The sequence below is a fragment of the Gallus gallus genome, chromosome 4, assembly GCF_016699485.2.
Source record: "Gallus gallus isolate bGalGal1 chromosome 4, bGalGal1.mat.broiler.GRCg7b, whole genome shotgun sequence".
Taxonomy (NCBI): domain Eukaryota; kingdom Metazoa; phylum Chordata; class Aves; order Galliformes; family Phasianidae; genus Gallus; species Gallus gallus.
Genome location: NC_052535.1, coordinates 67,660,607 through 67,685,940, shown reverse-complemented (window position 1 = coordinate 67,685,940; position 25,334 = coordinate 67,660,607). Strand labels below are relative to the sequence as shown.

Sequence of the window (25,334 nt, the reverse complement as noted above, 5' to 3'; positions counted from 1 at the left end):
TCAGGACTGTAGACTTGCGTCACTTTTGAAGCCATCAATTGTAATTAGCCATCACAAAACAGCTGGAAAGCAAAACTGTTGAAACGGTCTTCCTTGGAAGTGTGTCACCATGTGAAGACAAGAATTGGAGGAGACTACATGCTGGCGTGCACGCAGAATTAGAGGCAATGTAGTGGTACAAGGCTCTCTACATGAGGGCTGCAACAGGCCCCTAGTAACTGAAGAAAGTAAGTTGTTTTAGCTGGAAAAAAATACCAGAACTGGTTCCAGAATACCAATCAGGATTCACCTCAGATTCACTTTTGCACGTTTGATCCTAGAAGAAAACCCGATAGGAAAATTCAAGGTGAATAACAGTCATAGAAGGGACAGTGCATTCTGACAAGAGGGGGGCAAAGTGATGCAAAGTTGAGGTAAGTCCTGACAAGTCCAGTAGCAGCTAACTATTATTTCAACTTATTAACACATGACGCAAGATTCCTGTTGAGGAACAAGGCTTGGAAAGAAGTATTTCCAGGCAGACAGCAGTCTTCTATAAGTAAAACAACAGCTGTAGAACACTGCAACGTGAATGTCCTCCAGATTAAAAAGGGCAAAACAGTGAAGAAATCTAGGAAAAAAGACAAATTCAGGAGCTTAGTCAGGAGGACTACAAAGAACGTGCTCTGATGTACTTTGCCTGCAAGACACAGGAGTTTGCTTGAACGAAGCTATTAACAGGCCAAAACGTTGTGGCTGCATGGCATGCCATACGTGAAGATCTTGGTGGTGTGGCACCAACAAAACTTACAAATGCTTCTCAAAATGCAGAAGTAATACATTACTAATTCAGAAGATACTGAATAGAAAAGCATCTGAAGTTACGATAAACATTCAGACTGAACAAAGGCAGACTGTAGGAGAATTTACAGAATTATCCGGCAACTATTTGACAATTGATAATTTAACAGAAATGTTTTCAAAACCACTACACTTAATTTTGAGATATAATTGAAAATGGCATAAACACATGCTAGTGTGCACCACAATCTGTCACAGAAATGCATAGGAACCTAACCTTATTAACCGTATGCATGACCACATTTGTTCACTTCAGTGGACTCGTAGAGGGCTTATGCCTAACCTGTAATCACATGTGTTACAATAATACTTTCACTTGTACCAGAAAAAAGATGGCTGTAATTGCATAGTAAACATACAGCAATTAATCAAATTGCAATTGAACATATTTAAATAATCTTAATTTAAAGCTCACAAACAAAAAAACAGTAAAACAAATTCTTAGAATATATTGTCTATTGACCTGATCAAATAGATGTTGAAAAATGTTCATCTTCCACATAGTAAGATGTGGATTTCTTAAATAAGACTGTCCAAGGAAATGATGATAAACAATCTCTGACCGTCCATATGAAAACAATTACAGCATTACATGCTATGAAGTCTTGCTTTCAGGGCTGAAATTATTCAAAATATATTTTATAGAATAAAGTGAATGCTCAGCTCAAACACAATGCCAGTTTGACAGTCTACATGCTATATTCATGGTTTTTCCCCAATTCAACTATCAAATATCAACTAAACCACATTTACGCTGTCTGCAATATACCAATTTTAATTTATTTTTAGGATGCGATTTGTTATGTACATACCAAAAAGTCAACCAGGTAAAATACAGCAGTTGAGGTCCAAGTTTTAGGCAGAGAATCAGCCTCTTTTAAATTAGCGTGTGAGTTTTTCACAGAGTTTACTTTCTCAGGGGCAAACAGAATGCCAGTATAGTTTGAGAACAGTTATTGACACAATTTAATGAAACACTGTCTGAAATGACAAAATCCCAAATGAACAAAAGATTACATTTAAGAGTAGCAGCATTTTTGTTTATTCCTTATTTCCTTGGAGCAATCACAAATAAATAAATAAATAAATAAATAAATGCAGGGTAGAGAAACCAGCCTCTACACTATAAGCATCAGTGGGCATCTCTACCTTGATGAGAGCAGTACAGTGTCAGCAGGTATATACTCTTTGCCTTTTATTATAACTATATCTCCAACATCTACCTGAAAGAAAACTGGGAATTGGTTAATGGTCTCAAACAAAATATGTTATCCCTTTGTTTTAAGCACAGTAAATATTTACCTTGCTGAATTTCCTAGAAACACTGCCAGGAACTCAAAACACATTAGGCATTAGGTACTTAAAGCCCTTGAATTCTTTGGAGATCTCTTTAATAGGCCTAATCTTGACGTTGGCTATGCATTCTTTACTTTTGCTAGTTATTGTAATAAATATTTTATTAGAACATTGCAGTTGAATTGAGGAAGAAATTAATCTCCCTAGGGTCATATTTCTGTTGCATCACGCTAAAGCCCTGTACCTGGTTTCTGCAAAGATTTCATCAGAATTGTAATCTGAATCTTGCCTCCAAATTATTGATGATGAAATTTTATTCAAGTTTTCAGGTGTGGAAACTAACAGAAGTAAAAGATAAGATGGACAGCACAACTTTTACTCCTTGAGAGTTACCTCTAATAGTCCCCTCCTCTAATTAAGGTTCTTATGCTTTAAGCTGAAGTAATTCTGCAGACATAACAAGTAACTAGTTTCCAGAAGGAACCTTCTTCCTTGGCACTCCAAAGGCCAAGGAAGGCCTTAGCACTCCACTACTAAGGAAGCATACAGCTTTGCCATATGTGAAACCTTCCCAGCTAGCCATATGAATTGGGTGATTTTTAACTGAACTTAGGAGCTGTCATCTACTAGTAGTTTTGGCTGACTCACACCGTTAAAACTGACTTGACTGAAACGTACATTTTAAGAGATAAATACAACGAGCGGAAAATAAAATACAGTAGATGATACATTTCCCAACATTCTTATTAATGGTACAGATTTGGAGAAATAAAGCAAATATTAGATGTGCATTATGTTCTACAAGTCACCAAGAAAATATAAATACACACCTTTTCCCAGTGGACAATCTCCCATGCACCATTTCGTAGTACTGAAAAAAAGAAGAATTCTCCATTTGCACACTCTAACTGCAGTATATACGTTTGTGGTAGTTTCCTTATGAAAAGCCATTCAGATGGAGCACATTTACAGAACATTTAAACGCATACCTTGCTTCTGTAAATTTTGGTCAAGCATCTGAATTATACACTGCATAGAAACTCACTATAAAACGAGTAAGAAAATCCTACAGGGTTTGCTCAATCAGATACAGGTTGTACAATAATGTGGGGTTTTCTAAATAAGTTAGTAATTGGAATGAGAAATTTTAAAGTAAAAAACATCATGGGGAAAATATCAATTCAGAAACATATTTTTTCTCATTTTAAATAATGACATTCATACAAAAGAAGTCACTGGCAGGCTTCTCAGGATTTAGCTGCCCAGACTATTGGCATGTCACAAAACAAATTAATACTGCAAGCACACTCCACTACTCTAGTTTTAGTAATTTAAAGCTGAGGAATACTTGTTACTACAATTAAAAAAAAAAAAAAAAATCAAGCTAATTTGTCATTTAACTGACAAAATTATGTTTTCAGGGAATAAAAGAAGGAGCCTTTTTTTTTTTTTTAATTGGCATGAATTATTGAATTACAAAGCTATTGAAGACTGATGCAGAAGAAGTAAATTAAAATAAAGCATATAGACAGGTATCAATACTAAGACAGCTACAAGAGACTACTCTCTTTCACTGTGCCTCCCAGCTTCAAACTGCCAGGATGCTTATTTATGTACCTGATCAAAAAATCCAATTCTTATGAAATCATGTCTTTAAAAAAACTGATCAAGATCTAGGAATGCATATTGTCTATATGTCTAAGTGTTCCTTGAGGTTCTATTCAGATTGGCCCCTCTTGAATATCTCAATTTCTGTAAGCCATTAACTAACCTGCTTAATAATTACTTATTAAGAGATTAGTCATCTTACTCCTCCCCCTAGATTTATTAATCCTGATACATTCAGGCAAATGGTAAATGGAGCAGTCTCCATTACAGATATTAAGCATGCTGCTTTCGTGACTGTCTCACCATCGGTTGGATCATTACACCAAATCTTACCCAACAAACCATTTCCCTTCACTGGGAAAACTACAGATCCACAGTGAGGACTGACTGTAATAGCGCAGTAAGGAATTCAGTACAGTTGGTAACTGTGTCACCAGCTACCTAAATCTATCCCCGCATGTCAGCAGTACTGTTTGTGGGGCCATGGTGTAAAATAGATGAGAGAACTGAGAAGGGTTGGAAATTTATACACACACACACACACACACACACACACCTTGCAGCAATCCACATAACTAAGTTTCAGTAGTAGCATAACTAACAGTGAAGTTCTGCTCACTAGAAATGTAAATAAGCTGCCAGACATGGCTAAAAGCTTCTTAAAAACTAGCTGCAGAAGCACTTTGACTGCTGAAATAGATCCCAAGGCTGTTTTGCATGCAGCCAAGCTGAACTAACAGAGTACCACTATCACAAAGAGAAGGTCCTGTTCTGCACTCACCTCATGCAAAGTGCACATAGCTTTATGCGCCCTTAATGTATGCTGCCTTCCCAGACCCCTTTATTAGCCAGTTTAAGCTACTAAGTGGAAGGAAATCATGAGCTTTTCTTGCTAGGTTTGTTTTCTGCTCTAGCTAGAGAAAATCAGCTCACAAATGGATGAATAAGAATCACAACACAGTGAGAGACCTGAAATCTCAAGAGTACTCTACCCAAGCTTGCTCCAATGAGGTTTTAAGTGCAATTAACATGCATTGACATTCATTTAAATACCTTTTCTTACGAAGGAGGGGAAAAAATGGTACTGCTATGAGTTTTTCAAGTGATAGATTACTTGCCCCATAAAGTCTTCTGCACCCTGAATTTCACGTTCATATCTCCCATTTTTCAGCTGTCTCTAACAAACAGCTTTGAAAAGCATGCTCCACCTGCCCTACTGAAGACTACTTTAACACAGTGCACAAATACATGCTTCACCACATCTGTGTGCATGACTGTGTCCCAGTATTTATGCATGCACTCTGGGGAAATAAAATCATCCCTAGTACAGCCTAATAAATCAAAATCCTCTGTAAAAGGCTTTTTTTTAAATAGTAATTAAAATTTAGAAAGTTAATTACTTAAGGCTGAGATAAAGATGGTCTTTTATGAACAGACAGATGAAGGAAAATCCACGCACAGAATCCACACGTGCACAGGTTCTCCAGGTCTTCTGTTCTCCAGGCTGAACAACCCCAGCTACCTTAGTCTGTCCTCACAGGAGAGGTGCTGCAGCCCTCTGATCACCCTCACAGCCCTCCAGTGGACCTGATTTAACTGGCACATGTTTAGTGCTGGGAGTCTCAGAGCTGAGTGTACGGCTAATTTGGCAGCAAGTTGTTATTTCAATTGTTTAAATTCCAAGTTTAAAAAACAAACAAACTTGCACGAGCAATTTTCATCTCATTTCCCTCTGTTAGGATGATCAACATTTGCAAAAAACTTCAAATCAACCAACACACAACCACAATCAATACCCTTTAAAAAGTTTCCTACCTTGAGTTTGTTTCTTGTTCACCGCATTATCAGCTTTATGCCTTTTCTGAATCAAAAAAGCACACTGATTTAAGACTTCTGTTGACATGGTAAAACTCTCATACATAAGATGTAACGCTCAGTTTTTACTGCTTGCACTCAATCATTTAATGAACAGACTTAAAAACATTTTTAACAGAACTATGGATTACTTGCATAGTCTTGATCATTAGGAAAGTCACACCCAGTTCTAGGCTAATAGTACTCTATTAAAATGTCTCTCATCTGAGCAATCAGTATTTGAACAAATTTCTTGTACAAAGATGTGATGTATTTACACTCCACAACTTTGTCCTTCCCTGTAACTTGAAAAGTAACAGTTTAATTTCAGTTGCTTTCTGAGCTATGCTGGGCAAAAAATCATTAGAAACAGTCAATAATCATGCACTGCATGTCACAAGTTTTGCTAGTACTTCTGAAGCATATATGTAAAACATATGCTGTATGTGAATAATGCCTCCTGCTAACATCATCTACTTCTTGTGATTGCACTCCAGAAAAGGAAGCGTTTGGTTATTCAGTTGAAAGCATCATTTTAATAAACTGAAAAGCCAATTAAACCTGCTTTAATATCAGGTGAAGATAACTATTTCTCTCACTGAGTAAAGAAATTAAAATATAAAACTAAAGAAAAGTGGAAAACGTACTAAATATTTTACTATGGAGCTAAAAAAAAAGTGCTATTGTCATTGTCAGCCAGATATTCCTGCAACACTATAGGAAGTACCTACATGCTGAGGCAATATAAAATTAATAGAAGGAAAAATAAGTTCCGACTTGCCTTTAGGCAATTCTGTAGCAATTAGTAACGATACCTTTTATTTTTAAAACTGATATGGGTAAAAACAAACAAAAACCCCTGGACCTGTACCCTGGCTTCTGCTTCATGCCAAACTAAACACTTCAAATTGCAAAGAGCAAATGACATAAAGAAACAAATGACGTAAAAGAGGAGGGAGATAATTTTAAAAAGGACACTCTGTACAGTAGCAGCAGCCTCAGTTTTATATTTGCCTAGACACTGACAGATGGTACAAGTCTGTAAGCATTAACAGCAGAACAGTTAAAAATATCTGAAAGAGCGTGAATTGATTTTATGGCTTTTTAAAAGGGAATTTGTTTATGTAAAGGGAAAGCAAAAAAGACATGTAAGGAGAAGCTGCCTAGTGGGCAGCAAATAACATAAATGCAGAACACAAACCCAGCCACTCTCTGTTTTGGGGAAAGGAGGTAGTAAAAAAACCCCCAAAACCTTTGCTGTTATTTCAAGTTTTATAGAAAATGTTACAGTCTAGTACCTCATTCAGAGACAAAATTTAAGCCCAACTCAAATGTGTAATTAGTGTGAATAAAGGATTAATGGCGGAAGAAAATACATTTTTTTTCATGCCCAAACAATTATCTGAAGCTTATTTTATTCTAAAATAAGTTCAACTTCCTACAAATTCAGTAGCTTCCAACATTCCATTAGCTGATTCGTTGACAAAATTGCAATATTCTGAATGCTCTGAGCCTGAGTGGTTTCTGTGGAGCCAGTAGAACTTAGTAGTTTTGGTTCCAGCTCATACTTTACCTAAATATGGTTGTACTATATTAATGAGAATTTCCCAACTACAATCAATCTATATAATAAACAGTCACCGATTTTCCATGTTACTGTCACTCCTGTACATATTAAGCACACAAATTGTAATGCCACATTCTACAAGATTCCATCTTCTGACATAAGCAGCACTATAAGCTTTCAAGAACATCCAGAAATCAAGAATGGCTCAACAGAGAATTACTCAGAAAGTTTTTTTTGCAATATAATCTACAAGAAATTGATCATTATTTACAAAATATGACTATTAAATACTTACAATATCCTCTATTATCTCCTTCACTGCGGCTACGGCTAAAATAAATAAGAGAGGGACCAAAGTTGTGTAACGGCCTGTTGGTGATACATCTGGAATTTGCTATTAAAAAGAGAGAAAAAAATTGTGCTTGAATTCCTGATTAAAAACATTTTTTTTTAACACAGTAAATAGAACTTTCAACTTTTCTTGAAAACACAGAGATGACAACTAGGTTTGTTACTCAGACACAGTACTGACTATTTCCAAGTGAGGGATATTGTATTAGAATCAAACAAAGCTGATACAACAAAACATTTTAAATTGAACAGTATTCAGTAGTTACTGTCAGAGGTTTTAGCATCTCCAGAAGGTTCACCTTCATCTTTTGTGTTTCAAATTAAATTTAAATATGTATTCATAAAATATAATTATTTTTTTTTCAGTTTAGTCTAACAGAGTGGACACAACTCCAAGGTATTTTAAATTTAAAGAAGATATTTTGTATTTTACTACTAAACTAATGAACTGATATTGAAAAGCTACACAACTCTAAGAAATCCCTTTCTGCTAAGCAAGCAAGGGCACAGATGATGCAAGTCAATGTGTATGTAAAATAAATGCTGAGAAGATGCAGCTACTTATGTGATACATATTTATAATTATCTGTAATTATCTTTATATTGACTAGAGTTAGTGGCAGCAGTGATTTACCACAAGAGTATTCCTGCCTTAATACATTTAGAACAGGCAATGCTGCCCATATGACTACAATGAGATTTTACAGAAAAAGTGGAGTAGTAAGTAGTGCCTCAGTGTAGTTAGAACATATCCTCAATTTATCATAAAAGGTTTACAAAAACAGTCAATGTTATTTATTACACATTTATTTTTTCTATCACTACATTGTGTACCTGAAAGAAAACACAATGTTATTGTATATACGCTGTTTTTCTTGGAATAAGATGAATACACGTCTATTTTCAATATTACCCTACACCACATTTTAAAGCAACTATGTGGAAACCCAGCACAAAGTTAATGGACAACTTTCTGTTAGCTACAGGGCAATAGTATCCACCACTTCTCCAGTTCTCCTTTCATTTCTAGTCACACATGTGCCTACACACTCCCATTCTAATGGCACATTATTTTCCAGGCAAAATATGAAATCAAAGGGGCACCATATTGTACCCTGGTTCTATTACCCTTTACCTGTTACTCCTGCTCACTTACTGATGCTCTTACCTGAAGTAGTGCAATAAAAAGAAAAAATGCATTGGCAGCTCTTCTGAACTGGGAATAAAGGAACCTTGGCAGGAATGTGATAATGTTGTACTTTGCAGTGCTAAGACAAAAAGACAAAAACATGTACTATTATTACAACACGAAAAAAATTCAGATGTATTCTTTCTCTCTCAGTTATACAAGCTTTCAAATACAACAGAATCTTCTGTGATTTCTGTGATACCAAACAGATTTGTTTTTGCTTAAAAGAGAAACCTGAAGACTCCTACAGACTTCTACAAACTAGCTACGCAAGAAAAGTGCCCATCATCCACAGAAGCCATTGTGTGCTTCAGTTTTGAGGCAAGAAGTTTCCTTGTCACCTCTGCTGTGACTTAGTTACAAGAAATAAGGAAAAAAAAAAAAAAAGTGAGAGAAGCAGGAAGCAGGGAAGGGGCTGTCCCAGGGAATCAGGACAGGACCTAAGCTCACAGATCTTACACCCCAGAACAATACCCTACCCAGCTAGCTATGGCATACACTTGGTGATCAATTCTGCACCATGACTTAAGTGCAGCAAAATTCTTGGTGAAAGGATTACCATTTGAGCTAGCATAATGAGAAGGGTGCTACATCAAAACTGAAGAGCTGTGGAGCTTCTGTTTCATGTAGGAATTTTTGTGATTCAATGCATACTGAAGAGTAAAAAAAAACCTTACAGGCTTAACAATATTTAAATGGTGTGTTTAAGAAACTAATAAGACTACAATATTCAATAACGTACAATTTTCCTACAGTATTGAATAATGTACAATTTTCCAAGGTGGTCTTTCAATATCTAAACTAAAGGCGTACTGCAGGAAAGAAGGGGACAGACCCTTTAGCAGAGTCTGTGGTGAGAGAACAAGGGGAAATGGTTTCAAGCTTAAAGAGTGCAGATTTAGGCTGGATACAAGGAAAACGTTTTTACAATGAGGGTGGTGAGGCACTGGAACAGGCTGCCCAAAGACATGGTTGATGTCCCATCCCTGGATACTTCCAAGGCAAGGCCAGATCAGTTCCTTGGCAACCTGATCTACCTGTGGCGTCCCTCTTCACGGCAGGAGAGTTACACTAGATGACCTTTAAAGGTCCCCTCCAACTCAAAGCATTCTATCATTCTATATTCATTAAAAGAAAAACTATATCCTTCATTAAGTGGAAAGTTTACCTTTAAAAGAAAACAAAACAACTCTAGATCAGTATTGGTTATTAAGTAATATTCTGAATGTTTGAATAATGAAATATAGTTAATCCTAGTGTAATTATCTTAGCGAAGCTTTCAACACAAAACTTTTGAACATTCAGCTTTTTGGCTGCCTTACACTTGGTTTTAAGAACAGAACGTCTCCATCCTGAAACAGTAACAGTTAAAATAACGATGCCAAAAGTTTCATACAAAAGACTAATAAAAATATTTTAAAATCCAAGTAAATAATATTGACTTTAACTTTTCATTAAGACAGTCAAATTGAAGGTAGAATTAACATATCCTATTCCAAAACTAAATAATGTCAAGAAACAGAGGAAAAGACAGAGAAGTAACATAAACTAAGTATAAAGATCTCAAGTCCATGGCCAAAAGAAAATATATTAAAAAAACCCAACAAATCTCAACTCACGTTATTCTTAGTATCTATAAAATTTCTGCGTATAACAGATGTACCTTCAGAAAACATACTTGCTTGAGACAGGGCTATCTTCACCCTTCTATTAATCTGAATTTTAACAATGAAACTGAAGGACATTATCATATCCAAAAACATGTTACTTACAAGTATTCAGTATATTTCTAAAATTCAAATTAAAAATAAATTAATTAATTAACAGAAATCAGCAAAGTCCAAACTGGAAGCCTAAAACTAGTTTTGTGAGGCAGTTACCAAAGCACAAACAAGACCATGGTCAAATGAAATACACCTCTCCAGGTAACAGAGAGATGCTCAAAAACAAAAGATAAACTGAACTAACCAGAAGAATAAACCCATACTCTAGAGATATGTAAAAGCTGCAGAAGTTCCATTAAGAACCTTCCTACTCAGAACTTAAAAATTCTGAATGTCAGCTTTGTATATGAAACAGTTTTGCTATTCTAGACATTTCTCTTCATTCCTCCTTTTGGAGTCAGACTAGTGATCTAAGGAGGTAGAATAAACAGAATCTGTTCTTTGATTTTACTAAGCAGTATGCAACCTTATGAAGCTCATACGTATTAACAAAAATAGAATTTAATACCTGACATGATTATTGCAGAATTTGGTTAACTGGGGCTGATTGATGAATATAGTTCTCAATTCTTCTTGATCAGCCAGAGAAGTTTTCTCTGAAACATCATCTGTCTTCTCATAGCCTGTTAAAAAAGAAAAAAAAGGATTGTTTTAATATAAGTAAATGTACACATACACACACATACAAGACCTAGAGCACTTCATGACAAAAAGATCTCACATCTATTTTGAATGTGAACTCAATATACTTGTGTTTCTTACAATAACAGGTAATGTTTATTTAAAAAATAGCATTATAAAATACATTGGCGATTAGATATGAGGATAAAACAATATGGTCAAGATGCCTCATAAAGCTGCAATAATGGACAATAATCTACTGAATTAATGAGTGCACTCAAATAGCTTATGCTGCTTCATGGAAAAATGAAATGAACTATGGTCTGTGATTGACAACCTCTTTCACTTCTCCTGAAGTGCCCCCAGTACTGGGGTAAACAAATATTTTAAAAGGAAGACACTAAAAGAAATAAATGAACACTAACATATGAATGGCCAAGGCAAATTGTATGAGTTTCAATAGGGCCAAGTGTCAGTTCCTGCATTTTGGCCACAACAACCCCAGGCAACCCTACAGGCTTGGGGAGGAATGGCTGGAAAGCTGCCTGATGGAAAAGGACCTTGGTGTACTGATGGACAGTCAGCTGAATATGAGACAGTAGTGTGCCCAGGTGGCCAAGAAGGCCAACGGCATCCTGGCTTGTATCAGGAATGGAGTGGTGAGCAGGACTAGGGAAGTCATCCTGCCCCTGTACTCAGCACTGGTGAGGCCTCACCTCGAGCACTGTGTTCAGTTTTGGACACCTCAGTACAGAAAGGACATGGGGGTGCTGGAGCAGGTCCAAAGAAGGGCAACAAGGCTTGTGAAGGGCTTAGAGAATATGCCCTACGAGGAGAGACTGAAGGAACTGAGGCTGTTTAGTCTGGGGAAGAGGAGGCTGAGGGGAGACCTTATTGCTCTCTTCCAATATCTGAAAGGTGCTTACAGTGAGAGCGGGGTTGGTCTCTTCTCACTGCTGACAGGTGACAGGATGAGGGAAATGGCTGTAAGTTGTGCCAGGGTAAGTTTAGGTTGGATATTAGGAAAAGCTTCTTTACAGAAAGGGTTGTTAAGCCTGGAATGGGCTCTGCAGGAAGGTGGTTGAGTCACCATCCCTGGATGCGTTTAAAAACCATTTGGATGTGGTGCTCAGGGACATGATTTACTGGAGGGTTGTTAGAGTTAGGGTAGTTTGGTTAGGTCATGGTTAGACTCAATGATCTTTAAGGTCTTTTCCAACCTGAGCAATTCTACGATTCTATGATTCTATGAAAAGAACAAGTAGTTCAGTACTTGTTCTCTTCATACTTATCTGCCAAATAAGCATCATTAACTCAGAAGATCTCCACACTGCATACAGACCATTCAACAGATTAATTTCCAGTTTTTCATGTAAAATTTAACACTGCTTGTTGCTGAATTTAAAGGAAAATGAAAAATTTAAAGGGACATTCATACAACTAATTCCCAATAAACACATAGCACCGTTTCCCCTACGTGCCTCTTTTAAACCTAACTGTTACACAACTATAGTACTGCAACAATTAAGAGTTTTCGTAAGGATAAATACTGAAGTAAACTTCCTACCAAAAGCTTGGAAAAGTTTTACCATTAATCTCAATGGCAGAAAAACAGTTCACTAAGAGTATGTCTGAAAAATGAAATTAAACACAAAAAGTAGATGTCTAATATAGCTGCCTGAAATCAAAGCAACTCACTAGTTCTACTTACTTGCACAAATCATCTGTTCTGAGAAGTACTCAAAGAAAATTCATTGTCACAACCTACATAAAGGCAGAAAACCAACACAGCCTACTCTACAGTTAAAGGAATTACACTCTTCTAGTCCTCAGGGACTGCCCCAGACCAGCACAACCTTTCATAGATGGGGTGGCCTACCAGTGCCATTAGCCGGCTCCCTCCGCACCCATGCATACAACTGAGCAGAGCCTGGGCACTGCCATATTTCCTGTTAAGTGTTCCCAAACCTGACCCTCCTCCATGCAGGTAAATCTTTCTTGCTCCAGACTTTCCCACCAGTATCAGGGACCTGAAGTTCCTGATATTATTACTCAGGAAATCCTTGCTACTGTGTTCACTCATTGGAATTCACTTCCTTCCTTCCCGCTCTCCAGTGAAAGGCACACATCCAACAATTCCAGTCAAGCTTCAGTAAACATCTCAAGAACACCCTTTGGGGCAAGCCTAACAGACTTGGCCCACCCAAGGGGCCTGTACTCTTTGCCTGGAGGAACCTCATAAATACACAGAGCAGACTGAGCAAGCCATTTCCTTCTCCTGTCATTAACAACCCTTTAGAGAGGCAAACCCTTCCCCTGTCACAAAACCAACCGGCTGTGCAAGACCCCCAGCACACAGCTCCATAAACATGTACAGCCACAACACAACTTGACACAAGCACCACTTTAAGAACGTGAAGTCTTCACTCATCACAACTACACACCGAGTCACATGGTTATACTCATGTCCAGGACCATCACACAGCAAGCACACCTTTGTCCCAGGAACACAACACTTCCCAGTTACTCCATGAAGGAATGAATGTGAATAACAGCTACCAAGAAAGAGCACTGGTGAAAAAGTTGGAAACTGCTCTCTTAGAAGTACCACTCCAGCTTGACTAAGCTCAGGAAACAAGGAAAGAGTTCACATGTTTGCAGAATGCACTACTCTATTTTTATAGCCCTAGTTTTAACACTTTTGCAAGTGTAAACCTGCAGTCCTGACAGTGATAGAGTTAACGCAAATGTTAGCAGGCATTAAATCTAATATCTGTTTGTTTAAAACACCAAGGGACTATAGACATTTGTACACTAGTATTAAGGCATTTATTTGTTCTTCAAATAAAAAGCCAGCAAAAAGATGCTTAGGTGCATCATAAACATTCACTACCTTCCTTTCTATTACTTTGAATTCACATTTCTCAATCTGGACTTAAAAAGGAATCTCTGGAAGTAAGTACTGAGCCTCACAGGTAGCCCTCTGCAGCCTGCAGCTTCAGTAAAAGCACATTAGACTGCACTGAAAGCTTAATGGCTACTCATGTCCCTCATGTCTCTGCCTGAGCTCTGAAATACATTCACCAGAATACAGAGACTACACTGCCACAGAAAACTAAGTATCAAGAAGGTACAGTTTTTCTTCCTCATTTGTGTCTGTACATGTGTGTGTGTATATATATATATATATATATATAAGAAAAATATATATATACACACATATACACACACATACACACACATCTGATGGTTCTTAACTATATTACTGAAGTTATTATGTTGACTAAAATGGTAAGTACGCTTAATTTAAATGTTTCCCAAGCAATAAGAAACACAATTCCCTTTCAAATGGTCTCCTTTCATATATTATTATCAGAAAGAAAGAGAAAATTTAAGTGTTGAAATTCTAATTCAGCATTTGACAGAGGTCCGCTTCATCCTACTCTCCCACACTGCAATCTCTTTACAATGCATCACCCTTTGGAATGCTATCATCACCTCTTGCTCTCACTGTCTGCCCAAGGACTTCAATCAAGTGTTAGCACATGCAGGTTTCAGCCCCTTTGCAGCTGCTATTTGTCTGGGTTAGCAAGAGATGCCTTTTAGCAGTTTAAAAATGCAGCAAGCTTTTCTTGCCAGGAAGCTGCTCCTTTTCAGATCTGCCTGAAGTCAAAGACAACTCTTTGCTGCACATCTGTACAGCAAACAACACCCCAGGCACCATTTCTGTGCTCTCTGAGCACCAAATGTCTTCAGGGACACTCAGCCTGTATGCTGTGCACGCCAAGCCTAGAACTCCATCCCCCCCTCCACGCTCCAAGTCTAAACATTACGTTTTGTAGATGAAATTTTTCACTAATTTCTCAAGACATTGGAACTCTGTAACTATCACTTTGAGAGTGAATGGGCATTTCTCTACATGATGCAGCCATTTTAACTGCAACCACATATCTGTTGCATTCCCATAGTTGGTTTGTATTCTGCATCTTCAGAAAATGATGAGTATTTCCAATTTCTTCCACATCTCATCCACACTCATGTAGTATAAAGTCATAAAAAGCTCTACTTAATCACAGCCATTCTTTCAAATACAACCTGCATATCTTCAGTATGCTTTATTTATATTAGGTAAACACAGAATTTGGCAACAAGTTGTTGGCATTGAAATGGCCCCAGATAATGTCAGGCACTAAAATACGAAGTAGGACATCGATCAAACTACACTCACAAACTTGAGTCTAACAGCAATAAATCACACCAGACCTTTAAGAGCTACATTTCTATGAAATTTTAAAGCAAAATTTATGGGTTAGAGCTCAGCTGCTGCCTAAGCCTCAGTGCAGCAGGTTTCATAAAAGCTGACTGCTTTTATGTCAAAAGGAAGCCACTAAGTGCTTTATTTCTTCCTCAGAAAGAGCAAGAACCCATTGGCACCAAACCAGTTTGCAAGATGAACTCAGCCTACTAATCAAATAGGCAGATGCCCATCTCAAAATGTGGTCTGAAAGTAATCACAAGAACAAAGGGAAGCACATCCACCACATCAACTCTCGGTGAAAGCAGCTACGTTTTTAGTAAAGGTGGTTTTCAGAGATGCAGTTAACAAACCAGCAAAAATTAAAGATGGCTGCTCTTCTGTAATTCATTGAAAGGTTCCAAGGCGACATAACAATACTGATCCAAATATTCAGAAAGTTGACAATGAAGAAGGTATAGAAAAAACAGGCAGGAATCCAGACAGAAAAGATAAACACTACAAAACAGTCAGTATCAAAGCATCAAAGTATCAAAGCTGTAAGAAATATATGATAATGAAAAAAGATACCGTGAAGATTATGAGTAAGGACCTAAGATGAAGCAATCGTGCTAATCTCCTTTCAAAAAAGTATGCAACTATTGCTGTGTTACAGATGTCAAAACTGACAGTGACTGAACTTGTTCCCTGTTTGTTCATCACGCTGAGGGTTTGGGCAAGTATTGTCCCAGGGATTAAAACCAAAGGCACCATCACCCTACACAGGCTCTTATCTAAGGACACAACAAATACTAAGGTAATAATACACAGTAATAATTTTGAAGTCTTACAGTAATCAAGAACAAAGCAGCAATTATCACGCTTCAAACAGGAAACGTGACGCTGCTTTATGTAAAACCTGGCATTTAGAAAGAACAAATACAAGGCAAGACTTCTTGTCCTCCCTGTCAAGTGTTAGCTTGTAACACTACTGTTATTTAACCAGAGAACTATCAGACAGATTCTATGACACACGTCCTCAGGTGCCCCCACTGACAGAAAAGAACCGACCTGAAAAAATTTGCAAGTCAGCACTACTAAAAGAACAACTGTAAATACCAACAAATCATACTACTTTGACACGGCTGTCCTTTGTCAGGGTATTAGCAACACCTGAAATAAGTTCATAGTAAAAAGTGTACTTTGTAAGGAATAAATTTTTTACTTTTTTTTTTCCAGTAAAAGATAACATCTTCAACATCAACAAAACGCAAATAAATAACCAATGAAATAACAACAAAAAAGCCAAACAATCAACTTGAGATTTCTCCAATAAGAGAACCCATTAAGGACCATGTTTTGCTTCAGAAGGGGCAACTATGTTCTATTACACCATATTTGCAGGGCCTCTTTCTAAACCACATTTGGTAGTAAAGTCTCTAAGTTTGCAGTTAAAACAACAACAGTAAATTCTAAACTCTGTACAAAAAAGTGTGTACGTCCAATTTTTCCTTCACATAAATGAAGAAATAGATGGAAGGTAAACACAGACAGATTGGGCCATGGAAAGAAAGGAAAAAGAAAAAAAACAAACTACCACCTCACTGAAATCAAAAGAAGTATTTTAATACACTTCACTGAATGATCAAAAACATTATGTTATTCTCAAAGTATGGCACTCTAAAGCTTTCAAAGCTTGGTTTTGTAGCCAAGAACTCTTACATTACAAGTATGCTAGCTCACATTCCCGAAGAACACAGCACAGTTCCAAGACAGCCAGTGAGACTGAAAAAGTGTGTCACAGTGCCACAATAAAACTTTGATAAGAGAACTAGCACTGAGAACCTGACCTCTGTACCTCTGAGGAGTCAAAGAACAGAAGGGAACCGCAACTGCAATCAGCAGTTGCTGCTGCTGCTGACCTACTGCTGCTGAGGCTGCCAAGCCTGCACTGTGACTGGACCCAAATTTTCCACTTCTGAAGCACTGGAAACCTCAATATAGACTGCAAAACACACTTGTCAGGAAAAAGTGGCAATAACGGTCTGTTAAAATGCTACATAATCCTATAGTCCAGAAGTAGAAACACCTGAAGATATATTAGGCATCACAAGAATGGACAGACTGCTGAAAGCCATCTGATGACTACTACATAATTTCAAAGTAATCGTCCGTTTCATACATAAGTCATCACATCTTACACAAGTTCAGCTTCATCTGGCTCTCATGTGGGCATTTGCCTTTCCTAATATGAAATTGCTATTAACGCTGTTGGCAGACAGCACAACAGCACCTCAAAAATGTCTGTACTTTCTCTACCATCCAAGATGGTTCACTGAAATCCATCAATGCACAAAGGAAAGCATTAACGCTTCTATGTAGGTTGCTCTGAAAGTATTTGACAGAGCAAATTATTAGCTACAAAACATTATTTTTCAACACAGTCACCACCATTAGCTATGCATTTTCACCAGCGATGAACAAGAGTCTGCACACTGTGTTCATTAAAATCTGCACCATTGGAGGAGATACACTGTTTCCACTGTTGCTACAATGGCATAACTGCTAAGAAAATGTTACCCACACAGTCCTGGATCTAAAAGATAGAAGTCAGAAGGCACCAAACTGGACAATACTGTGGGTGTGGTAGGACAGTCTAGCCAAAACTTGCAATATGCTTCACAGTCTTCAAGCTGGTATGAGGCCTTGAATTACTGTGCCACAAGAGAAAAGTTGTCTTCTCTGGCCTGACTCTGCAAATTCAAAGCCTTCAGCTTAGTCAGCAGCATGATGTAGCAATCAGATGTTTTGTCTGGGTTCCAAGAAATCTAGATCCTTTCCTATCCTAAAAGCACACATAACTTTATCCAATAAGGGCTGTGCCACCTCTCCACAGACTGTCATTTTGACTTTGGCACCTAGAGGTGACACCATGCTTCGTCACCAGTAATGATGAGATCCAGGAAACTGTCACCTTCAGCCTCATATTGGTTCAACAGATACTGACAAATGTGCATACAGTGCTCTCTCTCTGTTCCTATGTGAGTACTCACGGGACCCACCTCATGCAAACTTTGCAGTATTTCAACACTACCATCATCATTTCCAACCAGCCGATGCACAGTCTCCTGGCTGTAGTCTGCTGATCCAAGCCGAATGATAAGCTGAATGAGATGCTCTTCATTTTGTGGTGTGACAGTTGCACATAGACGTCCAAGGCATCTTTCATGTCACTGTCACCCTGCTGAAACGCACCACTCTCCACCTCACTGTGCTTGCATCAACTGTTCAGTCTCCATAAGAATTCAGCAAGTGTCAATGAATGTCAGTGGGTGCCATTTTCTCCACGTGGAGGAATTCAATGACACATCTTTGCTTCATATGCACTTCCACGCAGGATGCTATTTTGTCGGACTGCTCCTCTGCTGCCATCTGTCATGCATCAACAAAATGTAATGGAATATTGGCAGAAAGGTTCAACCTGCACTGCCACACCACCAACATCTGCCTCTGACACTGTGGGCCAACATAATAAAATAGGAGGCATTACTTTTGGAGCAACTTTCATGTTTTCAGAAACTTAGAGACACCTAATAAAAACTGTCAATACTAACCCCCCTCTCCCAGAGTGTACAGATATATTAATATATATATGGCTCTGGGTTATTCAATTTCATATTGTTTAACAGATGCATATATTAACTGCATGGCTATAAGTATACTCAAAGATTTCCCCATGTGTTTTGCAACTGCAGAATACAAGACACAGATGTTATGTATTTACCAAACACCTGAAGCCCAGATAAGATTCTGAGTTACAGTTACTGGTGGTGAAAAACAATTTAGGAAATCTCTGCAATGTGTTTAGGAGGACCAGATCTTCCATGTCTTGAGCAAGACTCCATTGGTACACAAACCAATTCTGTAGAACTGCAGCACTGCCTCATATGAATCACAGCTCTTCTTCACAAGAGGGAGACTAGGCACAAAATTTATTACAAAAAGATTGTAAGCATGCCTGCTTATCAGCCACAAAGAACAAAAGATCCTGCAGTGGTTTGGAAGAATACCACCAAAACATTAGCTGTGTTTTAACCAAATTCTGTTCTCCACGCAAATTTCACGTTGTCTTACAGACATACAAATGCCTGTAATTTTTATTTTGTAGCAATGTATAGACAGTAGCATTACATCTTCTATGACTGGGAATGACACATGTGCATTATTCTGACAGGTCTGAGTTCTTTTCATCTGAGCACAGCAGCTGATTTTTTCTAATAGCAGTACTACGATCTCTTTATGCCAGAGCGAGCTCAGTTCTGAGACGATGTCAAGGCAGTCCAGACTGATAAGGTAACTCATGATCCACAGAAAAGGTCACTGAGGCAGAAATTACTTGCTGCAGTGACAGGAGAGGAAAATGAGGTTTTAACCCAAAAAACACAACAAAGAAATTCTAGAACAAAGGAAGTAATATTAGCTTGTCTATCATATCCCCTCGAGTCTGGCTATTCTAAGGAACGGCCTGTGCTGTAACAGCACTTATGAAAACTGCTCTTTGTGATTGTAGTATTAGCAGTGAGTTACACAGAATGCACAGCAACCTTGTCATTAACCAAGCGTGTCCTACTCCATGCTGCAGATAAGGCTTTAGGGTAGGTCTCAAAAGGCAGTCTTGTCACTACTCTGCACAATGCTTATCTAACAGGCTCCTGCCATGGCCACAGCTAGGACTGTACGGCTACTTTATGTCACTTTCAAGAGCCAAGGATGACACCCACACTGTAGAACACCAGCGTCTCTGAAGAAATAGTAACATTTCCTTATGCAGCACTGTTTACAAACACCAGCCACACAGGCCAAGTACACCAAGTCAGGAAAAGGAGGAAAATAGAAACTGAAAGACCCACTGACATCGTGAATGAACTGAATAGAAACAAAATGATCCTATAAGGTTCACATTAATTTCAGATTGGAAGCACAGATTTTAAATGACAGTCATCATTTTTTACATGACCTTTCTTTGAGTAACGGAACATACATCAAAGCACAGAACAAGGTAGTAATGGCTCTGCTATGATGAAAAGCCATCACACCATCTTCCAAAAGTTACGTTTCTTAATAAAAGTGCCATACATATTTACAGACCAAACAAAAGTATTGTGGAGAAACCTATTAAGCCCTGTATTCAGCTGTCTTGCAGTCATCTAACCATGAACAATATTCAAATAAGCAGGATTTTTTTCTCCCTTTCACTGCACCCACACTTCTTAGACAAACCCTTGCTTTTAGGGACCACATTTGGTCATTTAATTATCCTTAAACACTGCTGTAGCTTTGCCACACAAACATTTGCACAAATAAGCTGGGAACGCTGATTCTAAGCTTCAGTGGAAACGCTGATTCTGAGATTCAGTGAAAAAGCAATTGACTTGAAAAGAAGAACTAGAAATGGACTGAAATTCAGCACTGAGTAGATGCTTTGCCAGTCCCCCTGTATGCATCATCTAATTACTGTGGGTACAGCACCACAGACACTCTGGTTGTAAGCACATTTCTAAAGTGTCCCCGGAGGCATGCATCTTCTTCACTGCTTCTCAGAAGGCTATATTCTTCTGCTCTCTTGGCCAGCTCACACTGCCTACGAAGTAAGAGGTAAGCTCCTACAAACAAAAGCAGGTTCTCCCTGAAAAGCATAGAGGAGAAAGGCACGTAGGATGGTTGAAACAGAAAAGATTGAGAAGGGAACAGCCTATGCCCAATATTAATTCTCATTCTTGCTGGGGCACACACACACACAAAATCAAACATAAAGAAGTAATCTGCTTGGAAGAAGGAAGGCAGATGCAGGGAGAAAGACGCTACTTCCCCTCCCCTCTCGGCCTGCACCAGGTGCAATGGCCTGATTTGTCTTCAATTGACTCCAACACGGCCCCAGGACTAAGGGCAGCACACCTGCCTCAGGAGGCACGGGTCACTGCGGTGACTCTGCTGTCATTACCCTCAGCTACAGCAAACCATCAGCTGCCCCAACGCGCTGCTGCTTCTGCACTGTTATTTCACACTCGCACTGGAAGCGGTTATTTCCGATGATCAGCGCACACGCAGATACTGCCCATAAGGGAGGCGTTCCCGCTGAACCCCGGGACAGAAGCGCGGTGCACGGCAGCACAGCGAGGCACAGGGCACGCCGCGCTCCCCGCGGTCACGCAGGCAGCTGTGCCGGAGGCAGACAATGACAAGCACACAGCGCGACACCGCCCGGAAAGCACAGCGGCAGCACCGCGCCCCAGCGCTCGCTGCTCGGCCGCGGCCCGCGACCACCGACACAGCTGGGCGGCCCCGTGCACGCCGCGGTTGTAGCAGCGGCCACTGCCGCCCGCCTCCGCCGCCCAACCCCGGCTTCAGGCGGCCGCAACCCCGGCGAACCGAGCGCCGTCCCTCCCTGCGAACGGGGGAAGGCGGGCGCCGGGCGGCACTTACCCTCCGCGCGGGAGCGGATCTCCGACACCGTCTTCTGCACCGCCGGCATCGCAGCAGAGCGTGGGGCGGCGGCACGGCCGCGCTGCACCTGCACCTGTCCCCGCCGCCCGGCGGAGCGCCGCGGCGAGAGCCGGGCCCCGGGCTGCGCTCAGCGGCGGGACTGCGGCGCCGGAGGCAGAGGGCTCGCGCCTCCCTCCGCTCGCGCCGCCGCTGCTTTCCGACAGCCGCGACGCCAGCACGGCTCACCCGCCGGCCCCTCCGGAACCTACTAACTCCGCCCCGTCTTCCCCCGCCTCCCCTCCTCGCGGTCCCCCACCTCCGCCTGCCGCCCCCGCGGGGTCGCCCGTACCGGCTCGCTGTGCCCAAGCGAGCAGCGGCGCGGTGAGCCGCTTCGCGCCCCCCTCTCCGACGAGCGGAGGGGATCCGGAGTGCACCCCCCCGCGTTGCAAGGGGAATGGAACGTGCCGAGCCTTGGGCCGCTGCCCGCGCTCGGGGGGGGGCCCGTCCTGCCCGCGGGGCTCGGCCTTGGAGCGGGGAGGAGGCGGTGGGGATGCCCATCGGCTCCTCGAGGGACAGTTCTGTGGGGCGAGGTGCCGGGCCGGCACCCTGTGAGGTCACCGGGGCTTCTCGCCCAGCTCTGTATTTTTATCACTGTTCGCCGTGCCGCAGTTTGACAGCGTGGGTTGGCGAAAAGGAGCTCCCAGCCGCAGGTGCTTCGGGCTGAAGCCGCAGCCGCATCTTCGCTGTCAGGCTGTTTACGTGACACTTCGTTTTGTGCGACTGCAACAGGCAGGGGGACGTGTCTGTGCCGCGTCGTGCCTGTGCCTCAGTGCGAACTGCCGCCCGCGCTGCGTGAGCGTGGAGAAAATAGGCACGGTGATAGGATTTGGAACAGTGGGTCTTGGGATGCTTCTGTTTTGCATCCATCACAGTTGGGCGTGATAAACAGCTCAGATACAAGGAAAGGGGGATGTTTCCTTTCGTAGGAGACCACATTGGGAAGTAAATGCTGTTTTTCAAAAGGCCATCGAGTCTGCTGGAGGCTCTTTGTAAGATACAGTGCTCTTCTGCATCATCCTCTGCAGCAGCGTGTTTGATTTTTGTTTTTGGTTTTTTTTTTCTGCTGAACCATAAACGAAGATCGTAGAAATATTTCTGTTCATCCTTTTTTACTGGGAAAACAAAATGCATGGAGAGTGCACCCTTATCCGGCTTGAAGAAATACTCAACAGTCAGCCGTAGGTAGACGTGTGGCCCTTCTGCAAAAGAAAGCTTTTAGTTAAGATTCCATCGAAGTTTGTCTGAATAATGTCATCCAGAGACCAAATGCATATGTAGCACTCAGCATAAATATGGCAGAGGACCAGTGATGAAGGTCCTTGTGTGTTTTGTTTATTTATTTCACAATTCATAGCAGATACACTTGTTAAATGGCTGCAACCAGACTGAAGCCCACTAAATTCATATAGAAATACAGAATGGCTTGGGTTGGAAGGAATCTCAAGGATTATCGAGCTTCAACCTCCCTACCACAGGCACAATTGACAGCTGCTGTACCACTTAGCCCAGGGCCCCATCCAACCTGGCTTTGAACAGCTCCAGAGATGGGGAGTCCACAACCTTGCTGGGCAACCCATTCCAGCACCTCATCACCCTCTCAGTGAAAGACTTCGCCTGACATCTAGTCCAAATCTTCCTTCATTTAGTTTAAAACTGTTCCCCCTTTTCCCACCACTATCTACCTGTGCAAAAAGTTGGTTTTCCTCCTATTTATAATCTCCCTTTAAATACTGGAAGGTAATGAGGTCTCCCTGCAGCCTTCTCTTTTCCAGGCTGAACAACTCTAGTACCTTCAGTCTGTCTTCGTAAGGGTGGCCCTCTTCTGGACCCTCCCCAAAAGCTGTACATCCTCACACTGGGGGAGGGCCCAGACCTGGTCACAGTACTCCAGATGGGGCCTCAAAAGGGCAGAGTAGGGAGGGACAATCACCTCCCTTGCCCTGCTGGCCACTCCTCTTCTGATGCAGCCCACAATACCATTGGCCTCCATTCATTCTCCCCCAAAATCACTGTAGTGATGGTGACAAATAGGCTTGTCATTAAAATCCACTTTTAAATTCAATTTCATCTAAACTTTCTTTTCCATTATTCTTTCTGTAAATTCCCTGTCAAGCAATGCTTATTACTCATACCTTTGGGCAACTGGAAATTTACCCAGTCAAGTACATAAGGTACTAAAACAATGCTGCCAAGTGCTCATTCACATTGGTGAATAGTTATTTTACAAACAAGGCCACTACCCAACTTGTGAAGAAAACAGCACAATATTATTGGTAGCTTTATTCTCTCTCTATATTTTTTAAGCTGACTTGTTGTAGATGCTCAATATCCTTTTCATTTTAAAATAAAAGCCTTTTAATTTTTTTTAATATCAGTAATACTTGAAAAAAGCTGAGAAGCAAGGCTCTACTAAAGTTTTCTATCACTTGAAGAAAATTCCCATTTCTTCAGTTGTAATTCTACAGTCTCAGCATTAAGCTAAACATGTTTAACTGTTTACTTCTGTAATAGAGAATTCATTCAGATGACTTCCAAATGTAGAAATTCTCAACTCCTTTCTTTTGTAACAGTCCCCACCACCTACAGCTTCACTCCAGGAGAAGCTTAGTACCCCCTGCACTTTCTATCTCTCCCCAACAAGATCTGCATGCAAAACAAGCTGGCCCTTGTACTTCTTTCCTTTGGGAAATGAGTATATGAGCTCATCTAGGGTAAATATATTCTGTGTCACTAAAGAAGTTTCCATCTCTGCATGTCACCATTCTTGTTTTGATAGAAACAGGTCAAAAGATGCTTCTGAATCTTTTTAAGCTGAGAGCATGCCCTATATTTAAGGAATCCAGTATTTGTTTCTGGATCACCACTTGTTTGTAATGTATATGACAGGCATGCAAAAAGGAAGCAAGCCAGTCATCTTTCCAGCTAAGGTGTAAGTTAGACCCTATACCTATATCATACTTGGGAAGTTAGGTGGCACTCTGCATCACAGAATCATTAAGGTTGGAAAAGGCCTTTAAGATCATCTGTTCTAATTGTCAGCCCATCCTCACTACACTCAATAACCACATCCTTCAGTGCCACATTACATGTTTCTTCAACACCTCCAGAAATGGTGACTCCACCACCTCCCTGGGCAACCTATTCCCATGCCTCGCCACTCTTTCTAAGTGGAAAGTTTTCCTAATATCTAACCTGAACCTCCACTAGCAAAACTTAAGGCCATTATCTCTCATCCTATCACTTACTTGGGAGAAGAGGCCAACCCCCATGTCACCACAACCTCCTTTCAGGCAGCTGTGGAGAGCTACAAGGTTTCCCCTGAGCCTCCTCTTCTCCAGACTGAACAATCCCAGTTCCCTCAGCTGCTTCCCCATAAGACTTGTGCTCTTCTTGTACTTCCTCTTTGATTTAAATGTGTATTTTGAAATTTGCTGAAGCTCTGGTGGAACCAATTATTACTTTCATACCAGACTACATTTTGGCACAAGACAAACTTCATTCTTTAAA

At 40.4% G+C, this 25,334-nt stretch overlaps 1 protein-coding gene across 6 annotated transcripts in view; it reads right to left on the bottom strand.

Annotated features, from left to right (window-relative positions):
• The window catches only part of ATP8A1 (ATPase phospholipid transporting 8A1), a 94,151-nt gene extending 72,162 nt beyond the window's left edge, over positions 1-21,989 (bottom strand). For 2 of the 6 annotated variants that reach the window (XM_025149963.3, XM_040699787.2), the window contains exons 1-7: positions 21,768-21,989; positions 10,938-11,052; positions 8,685-8,784; positions 7,461-7,559; positions 5,560-5,605; positions 2,967-3,007; positions 1,990-2,063 (exon numbers count right to left, since the gene is read on the bottom strand). In XM_025149963.3, coding sequence (XP_025005731.1) covers positions 1,990-2,063; positions 2,967-3,007; positions 5,560-5,605; positions 7,461-7,559; positions 8,685-8,784; positions 10,938-11,052; positions 21,768-21,816 — 524 coding nt within the window. In that variant the 5' untranslated portion in view covers positions 21,817-21,989. Of the gene's footprint in view, positions 1-1,989; positions 2,064-2,966; positions 3,008-5,559; positions 5,606-7,460; positions 7,560-8,684; positions 8,785-10,937; positions 11,053-21,767 lie in introns of those variants that run through there. The other 4 variants (XM_040699786.2, XM_040699788.2, XM_004936074.5 and 1 more) reach the window with 4 other exon arrangements.
• Positions 21,990-25,334: the final 3,345 nt, after the last annotated feature.